General features: G+C 51.4%; 1 protein-coding gene and 1 non-coding gene across 3 annotated transcripts; one reads left to right on the top strand and one right to left on the bottom strand.

The window, feature by feature from the left end:
- Positions 1-391: 391 nt before the first annotated feature.
- On the bottom strand, positions 392-7,665 carry LOC125525958 (alpha-glucosidase). 2 transcript variants are annotated; one of them, XM_048690958.1, is made up of 4 exons: positions 7,394-7,665; positions 2,404-3,065; positions 2,092-2,322; positions 392-1,984 (listed from the first exon to the last, which is right to left on the bottom strand). In XM_048690958.1, the coding sequence occupies exons 1-4, from the start codon at positions 7,615-7,617 to the stop codon at positions 456-458; spliced, it is 2,646 nt and encodes an 881-aa protein (XP_048546915.1). In that variant the 5' UTR covers positions 7,618-7,665; the 3' UTR covers positions 392-455. The 2 variants fall into 2 exon arrangements, with proteins under 2 accessions (XP_048546915.1, XP_048546916.1); XM_048690959.1 differs by lacking the exon at positions 7,394-7,665 and adding an exon at positions 3,447-3,756.
- On the top strand, positions 3,138-3,210 carry TRNAR-CCG. Its single transcript has one exon. It is a non-coding gene; the product is annotated as a tRNA-Arg (tRNA).
- Positions 7,666-8,500: the final 835 nt, after the last annotated feature.

Raw genomic sequence — 8,500 nt, 5'->3', positions numbered from 1 at the left:
AACATTCATGTTTTTCTCCTTTTCCTTCTCTCACAGGCATGTTTATTATTATTATTATTTTATTGTTTATATAGAATACTTTTCTTTTTTGTATTTTAAATTTTTAGTTGGATCTTCAAATTTAGTTGAAAATTTTGGTCCTTTGGATGAAATGAAAACTTTAATCGCTGAATTTCAGTGAAATTCGATGATTTCGGCAAAAGCTGAAATATTTCTGAAACTGAAATTTCCTTGGGCACGCCACGGCAGGTCGCACTGCCCGTTTGTGATACGAGAATTGCTTCAATTATTCGTGAACTGAAAGCCGTTCAACTTCAAAAACATCAATTCTTCATGAACTAGCAAAATAATCATGCCATTATATCTCATTTTCGAATTGAAGCCATTCATCTGGACTTTAATTTCTCGTCTTTATTCAATTAATGTTATGCTCCAAATCTGAAATTGCCTAAATCTCAATAGGACACGGCGACCTTCAGCTCGAACTCCTCCCCGACGACCAGCGACAGCCCGCCGATGTGGGCGACGCCGCCGAGTCCTCCTGCGTTCTGGTACCGTGTGCCGGCTGGCGAGCTCGGCTCCACCTCCGCGCCGTTGACGTGGACGGTGAGCTTCTTCGGCGCCGCCGGCGACCGGTGGCCCATGAGCACCACCTTGCTGATCACCAGCGTCCTGGTCTGTGCGTACGAGTTGTGCACCACCTCCGACCTCACTTTGATGGACCCGTCGCTCCCCGTTGCGCAGCTGAACCTTACCAGGCTCCAATCGCTTCTGCCGCCCATCTCCGGCGACTCGCCGTCGTCTAGGAAAAGGTCCCCGCTGGCCGTGCCGTCCTCAGCGAGCGCGACCAGGAGGTGGAACGCGGTCCGGCGCGCGCGCGAGGTCGTCAGCGCGCTCTGCTGCAGCGGCAGGATGGTTCCGCCGGCCACGTGCACGTTCACCGTGTCGGCCGGCGCCGGGAGCGTGACGTGCTCGCCGGTCTTCGTTGCGACGGTGAGGGAGTGGTCGTAGAGGCTGAACCACCGGCCCGCGGGGAAGTAGGCGTCGACGGTGGTGGCGCCCGGCTCGAGCACCGGCGAGACGAGCACGCCGCGGCCGAGCAGGAACTGCCTGTCCACGCCGTACGTGGCGACGTCGTGCGGGTAGGAGAAGAAGAGCGGCCGCGCGATGGGCGCCCCCGTCGTGTGCGCCTCGTACATGAGCGTGTAGAAGTAAGGCAGCAGCTGGTACCGGAGCCCGAGCGCCTTCCTCGCCGACGCCGCCACCGACGGCCACAGGTACAGCTCTCGCCGGACGGTGAAGATCGCCGAGTGGTCCCTCGAGAACGGGTAGAAGGCGCCGAGCTGGATCCACCGGCCGCAGAGCTCCTCTGTCGTGTCGCCGTTGAAGCCGCAGATGTCGGCGCCGATCATGGGCATGCCGAACAGGCCGAAGCTGAGCATGGTGTTGATGGAGTAGCGGAGGTCGCCCCACGTGGCGGCGTTGTCGCCAGTCCAGTGCGCCGTGTACCGGCCGGAGCCGACGAAGGTGGACCTGCTGAGCACGAAGGGGCGGCGGCCGGTGTCCCTCAGCAGCGCGAGGTGCGTGGCGCGGGCCTCGAGGAGGCCGAAGAGGTTGTGCGCGTCGTACTCGGTGACGCCGCCGTAGTGCACGGCGGAGGCCGGCACCGTCTTGTTGTTGATGGGGCGGTGCGTGCCGTTGTTGTTGATCCGGTAGGGCGGGTCGTCGAGCGCGTTCATCGGCTCCGGGTTGTAGAAGTTGGAGATCTCGTTCATGTCGATCCACAGCCCGTCGACGGGGATGGTCCGGCGGAAGAGGGAGATCTCCCGCGCCCAGAACTCGGCGGCGCGCGGGTGCATGAAGTCCGGGAAGTAGACGTCGCCGGGCCACACGTTGCCGAGGAAGTTGGTGCCGTTCCGCTTCAGGAAGATGTCCTGCTGCATCCCGCGGACGAACGTCCCGTACGTCGCGTCGATGCGGATCCCTGTCATCATCGGTAAATACATCAGCGACGGTGCCACCATTTTTAGAGCTCCATTTTGCTGCTACGTTTGATCGGTCGACTCGATCGTGTCGCGTGTATGTATGGACCTGGGTCTAGGATGAGGACGTATTTCTGGGCGTTGCGGTGAAGCCGGTCGACGAACGGCCGGAGCTCGGCGGCGGTGAAGTTCACGTGGTCCAGGGTGAAGTCCTTGAAGCCGTCCATGTAGTCGATGTCCGTCCACATCACCTCCAGCGGGATCCTGGCCTTGGCGTAGCCGGCCACCACGCGCTCCAGGTCAGACACGTTCAGGTACCCGTACCGGCACTGGTGGAACCCTGCAACCAACCAAACACATTCAGATGCATGAAGATACAGAGCGCATAGTTTGCAGAGTACAAGCAGATGTTGCGGCGTACCGAAGGACCAATAGGGCATGGGGGCAGGGCGGCCGATGAGCTGGGTGTACTGGTCGACGACGGCGAGCGGGGAGGGGCCGGCGAAGAAGTAGAAGTCGAGGACGCCGCCGATGACCTTGTAGGTGACGTAGGACCCGCCGTAGAGCACGTCCATGCCGTTGCTGCTGAGCAGGAGCACGCCGTGGGCGGCCCCCGGCGGCCGCACGTCCATGTAGAAGGGGTGCGCGCCGTAGAGGTTGACGTCCACGTGGGCCGCGCCGATGTCGGCGTTCCAGAGCGTGAAGGTGTCGTTGTGCCGCAGCCGGAACGAGCCCTTCGTCTGCTCGCCCAGCCCGTACAGCGACGCCCGGCCCGCCGGCAGCGCCGACGTCACCTCCAGGTACTTGTCCCGGAAGACGAGGCCGGGGGCGGTGTCGAAGAGCACGTCGCCGGTGGAGCGGCGGGACACGGTGAAGCGGAACGGGGAGGCGTGGACGGTGAGGACGAGGTCGGAGCCCGCGGCGGACAGGACGCGGCTGCCCTGGAGCGGCGTCGAGGAGGCGGGCGGCGCGTTGTGGAGGTCGTCCTCCGGCGCCGGGCGCGGGATGATGTCCTGCGGCACCTCCCATCGCGGGCGGTCGCCGTCGGTGATGCGCACGCGCAGCCGGCTGTCCGTCTCGAGGCTGCCACCGGCATCACAAATAAAATGGTGAGAAAATGTACAAGTAAGATGATTACAAGTGGAATATCACAGTGGTCGCATGGCCTAATGGATAAGGCGCTCGCCTCCGGAGCGGGAGATTCTGGGTTCGAGTCCCAGTGTGATCGGTCACTGTAACTTTTTTTGCCCTCCTTTTTTTATTCTCGTATATTATATATTACGTCAGCTATATGCGGCATAATGAACTCGAAGCAATCACAAAACGAATTGGCACATTTTACTGAAGGATCGACTCAACCATGATCGAAGCTGAGGCTCATCAAAGTCACCATACTCCTAACTAACAGACTGTCTACGCACGGGTGGATCGGTATCATACTGAGTTTACTGACATAACACTTGCCTTGCAGTGAGGCAGAGCCTCTGGGCACCAGCCCCGAGCGCCGCGTCCGCCGGCGTCTCGCCGGCAAGCACAAGCTCCAGCCGCGCCGACAGAGCGCTCCCCGACTGGGTCAGCGACACGACGTCGTACCCGCCGCCGCCGTCATCGCCACACGACACGGCGAGGGGGAGGAAGACGACGAGGAGGAGGAGGATCATGAGGGGCGGAGAACAATCAGCTGGCGCGGACGGCGTCGCCATCGGAGCACCCGCAGCCGCGGGAAAGGGAGGAGGCCGGCCGCGCCAGCTAACAGTGAGTGCAAGACAGATCGGGCTTTGCGAATAAGTAGGCAGTGGCGATCGACCAGCCAATCAATCAGTCGGGAGTCGGGACAGGGAGTGATCGATCGATAGCGATTTTGTCGGTCAGAAAAATATAAATCCTTCGTTTCTTCAGAGGAAGGATACGCGCCACGGCTGAACTGACACGGCACGGCGCTTTGGACCAGTTTATTATATTAGCAGATCCCGAAGATGATACACGATGTGCTTCTTTTAATATTACTTCCTGAACTAATAATTAGTAGAGCCCGATCCAAATATTGGATCGAATGGAAAAGAAATGTTAGACGAATATTGGAGCTGCTAACTTGCTGCAGTCGCATACGAAATACTATTAATTACTGGCTGTACCGACTGAGATGTTGATCAGACGAAAAAGAGCAATCCACGCACAAATCTGAATAACAAGGTCTGGCCAGATCGAAGATAGCGCCAATAATTCTGATCGGTTTTGGAAAAGAAGTGGAGGAAAATCTGCTTCTACAAATGGATTCCTGACAAGATCATATGCGTGCAAGCTGTTGGCCACAGTGGTTTCAGCATCGTATCGTGCCAAGAGCTAAAGGATCGGGATACTATTGTGTGCCTTTGCGTTTTTGTTGGATCTATATTATACTACTAGTACTACCGTAGTAGTATTTTTTCCTGCCAGTAGCTGGTGGTGAGTTTTGTGGACACAAATGATGTTCATTACATGATCTGAATTGTATTTTTTTTGTAAGCATGTACAGTAGCTTCACTTTTATTCGGTTGTATCACTGTTTGTGGTCTTTGTGAGCTTTATTAATTGAAAGCAGGACGCTTCTTGCGCGTTTTATCTAAAATGAAGTTCAGATGGGGCTACATTGTTTGAAGCTACCGCTGAAAATTTCACTCTCCTTTAATTCGATGGAAAGAAAGAAAAGATTGCAACTTTGTTTACTAAAAAGGAAAATTTTGCACTTTCTGTATAAGAATGCAATTGGTGCAAGAGCAAGTTGCGCTTCTCATTGGACATTTTCATTTTATATATCAAATGAGTTTTAGGAAAATCACAGTCAACGTGGACAAAAATGGTCCAAAAATGTCGTTGAATTGGCACACATAAACAGAATTAGAATTGTTCTAGTAAGGAAGGATGTGTAGGGTAACCATGCAAAGCTTACGCTTCAATCTCAACGTCTCTGTAGGTTTCTCTCATAAGATTAACAAAAAATACTAAGAAGATTCAGATTATTTTTCTTTGTACAATATATGAAAGTAGAAGTTGAAGTATGTGTAATCTAGATGATTCGGGATTTGAGGGTGCAATCATATATACCTAAATAGTTGATCCTCACAACTTTTTTTTTGACATGCACATATGCCACCCACCACACACGTCATCTCATTAATTACTATTTTCTTCTATTTATTCAGTTGTTCGCTACATCCCCACTATTTATTTTTTCTACCTTCAGAACCGAGCGCCGCACAAGTGGCTAGTAGGCTAGCCATAGTGGGGGTAACTTAGATAGTAACTTAATACATCCCTAGATAATTTTGCCTATGTGGCACGTATTTAATGAGGAAAGAGTTGCTTGTGGTAACATAATATGTTACTGTAACATAGCGCTTCCCGAGGCAAAATGAGTATATGAGCTAATAAATGAAGCCATCTATAACATTACTACTCCCTCCGTTTTTATTTACTCTGCATATTAGAGTTGATTGAAGTCAAACTTCACAAAGTTTGACCAAGTTTATAGAAAAAATATAGACATTTATGATAATAAATCTATACGATGTGAAAGTACATTTAATAATAAATCTAATGTTGTTGATTTGTTATTGTATATCTTAATATTTTTGTATATAAACTTGGTCAAAGTTTGTAAAACTTGACTTGACCAAAGCTAATATGCGAACTAAATAAAAACAGAAGGAGTACTATGTTACTTTGCACTATGAAGGTAGTAATTTAGACTAGTGTTATATGCATGACACTAGTATAAGTTACTTCCCACTATGACCAGCCGTAGAACGGGTGTGCTCGCGGCCCACCAGCGTTCGAGTCATGGACTCGGCGCTGTGTGCCTCAGGTGACCCTTTTATATAAAAATAAACCACCAAGGACTAGTCCTGTCCGGTCTCATTTTTTCCTCCTACCCATGCAACTCATCAACATGCCATCTCATCATAGTTTATTTCCACAAATTTGTCCCTATTTTATCTACCCATGTAATTCATCCAAATCAATGAGTCATGAAAGTTTGCCACGTCATCAACATACCATGTCATCGTAGCCAGTCCTCACAATTTATAACTATCTTTTCTATTTATGCAACCCATCCACGTCAATAATCATGCATGTCTATCACGTCATCAACACATCATCTCATCATAGTTAATCCTTGTAATTTATCCACATCATCATTCTATCAATTCTAGCATTTGCTCATGCGGCAGCGTGCGGATTATTTTCTACTCCCTCTGTCCCATAATATAAGACGTTTTTACAAGCTGTTAGCTTGCAAAAACATCTTATATTATGGGACGGAGAGAGCAGTATAAAAGGTCCGGAGTCGAGAGATGAAATGTAGACTCCGAAAAGTGTCAAGGGGTTGAAAAGTGGGCATCTCATGCTTAAAATGAAGGGTGTGGGTAGGTCTCAGTCGACTGACATTTAACTAAGTTTCAGTCAAATGACATAGAATGTAAGAGAAAAAAAAGAAACTGCATATATCATAATGTAAGTTCTCACGGATATAGAATTGACTGAGACTTAACGGAAAGGTCTAGAGTCATCCACATCATCAGTCTATCAATTGTACCATTTGCTCCCACGGCAAGGTGTGGATTATCTTCTAGTTTAAAAGGTCTAGAGTCAAGTGGTGAAATGTAGACTCCAAAAAGTGTCAAGGGGTTGAAAAGTGGGCATCACATCCCTAGGAATGAAAGCATATAACTTACGGTACCGGACAGAGCTACTTGCAATATTGTTTTTTTTTTTTGGAAAGAAGCCGGTGCATGACAAAGCAGACAGTGTGCACTCTGGAACTATACGGACCATGCATGCATATATCTCCGATAATGTGAGTTTTGTGACCACCTTATCTGCACCACCTTTATTTTGTTGGCTTTCCTTTGGACGGCGAGGGTTGTGCGAGCATGCATGCATGGGCCAAAAGATGGCGACGGTACGTGTACGTAACGTACGTGACATATCATCTACTCCTACTACGGTGTAGCTGCCTTTTGCCTTGTGGCCGGCCGTTCGTTGATACCAATGGATGATACGGGTGTGTGCGTGACATCTCATCTACCAGCGTAGCTGATTGCTCTCTGATAGATGCCGGCGCGTGCGGTGCGGTTCGAGCGGAGCACAAGTCTTTGGATTGTCTTCGTTGTATTGTAGCTTAGCCCTAGATCTGGACCAGAAGCATTAGATTTCTAGCGCAGAGAATCAACTCTGTAGACTTGGGCTAAGAAAGTGGTCACGCTCGTCGCTCGATCGTGAGTAATCCGACACGCGGACTGGACACGAATCAGTACGTACTACGAATTAGATTAGACTCTCCCCACTACACGAGGTCCACACCACGCTTGTCTGGTGCAGAAAAAAAGTACTCCAGCATGCGTTGAACCTTTATGTCTGAATGAACGTACCTGGCGTACACGGCGAGCCTCTGCACGTCGCCGGTGGACGACACGCCGCCGGTGGCGGCCGCGGCCTCGGCCTCGGCGCGCAGCCGCCTCCCTCCGTCGTCCACCGCGACGCGGGCGACACGGTACCCGCCGGCGGCGAGCTGCTCCTCCTCCTTGGACGAGCACAAGCGCGACGCAAACAGGCAGAGACACAGGCAGAGCAGCAGCAGCGACCGCGTCGCCATCGGGTCCGGTTGGTGTGAGTGTGTGTGCCGGCCTTGCGCTTGTCGCTGTGTCCATCGGCGAGCGACGGCACCTGTACTTATAGAATCCTCGGCCGTCCAAATGGACCAATCGCGGCCGCTTTGGGTGGCCGTTGGTATCACGGCATGGCATGGCATGGGGGAGACGCGAGAGATCAAGGAATCCGGCCGTTGCCGGGCACCGCCCAGGGTAAAACGGTATGGCGCGGTACCGGTCTTCCTTCCAGAGCCCTCGGCGGCGGCTGCGATTCGATGCATCGGGGCCGGTGCCGGCGATAAGATCCAGTGGGCGGTTCCTTGCCGCAACGGTGGCGCGCGGGGCGTGTGGTCTACGGGCGAGCACGTCGTGCGCAGACTCCCGCTGACCGGCCCGCCCGCCCCCTCCTCACCGTGTGCGTTTCTTAATTTCAATTCAATCAATCGTCTGTGTAAGATATGCTAGGCTGGCGCGTATTTCGAGCGTATACGGCAGCGTGGATTTTTCTAAACAGAATTGCTAACTCACATCTAGATGAAATTTAAGGATGTCACATCTAAATCTCTGGCCATTGAATCTGTTTGTTGTAATCTCGAGCAAAAATCTCGATCTTTTGTTCGCCTCGTCGCTGTCGCTCGTTGCACCGTTCTTTTTTTTCTGGCCCATTCTTATTTGTTGGCCCGTTATGGTCGTTACGCCAGGGAGGAGCGGGCCACTCTTTTTGTTTCGTTAAAAAAAAACTGCATGATGTGCATGTTCGCGTCATATGGCTGGACCATTTTTTTTCTTTTCGAGCTTCATTTTCTTGTCTATTTTTTGTGGTGTGTTCACTCATTGCAGAAATTTCATTTGTAAGTTCTTTTTATATTTTTCTTCTTCTTCATTTTT

The sequence above is a fragment of the Triticum urartu genome, chromosome 7, assembly GCF_003073215.2.
Source record: "Triticum urartu cultivar G1812 chromosome 7, Tu2.1, whole genome shotgun sequence".
In the NCBI taxonomy this organism is placed as follows: Eukaryota; Viridiplantae; Streptophyta; class Magnoliopsida; order Poales; family Poaceae; genus Triticum; species Triticum urartu.
Note: the sequence above shows the minus strand (reverse complement) of the source record. Positions and strands in the feature narration are given on the sequence as shown.

Bases quoted from the DNA above. Each gene is read 5' to 3' on its own strand.
- LOC125525958 (XM_048690959.1), bottom strand. From the start codon at position 3,685: ATGGCGACGCCGTCCGCGCCAGCTGATTGTTCTCCGCCCCTCATGATC. The intron at 3,066-3,446 runs GCAAGTGTTATG...TGCCGGTGGCAG, and splicing joins AGGCTCTGCCTCACTGCAAG to CCTCGAGACGGACAGCCGGC. The intron at 1,985-2,091 runs GTCCATACATAC...CGATGATGACAG, and splicing joins CGTCCTCATCCTAGACCCAG to GGATCCGCATCGACGCGACG.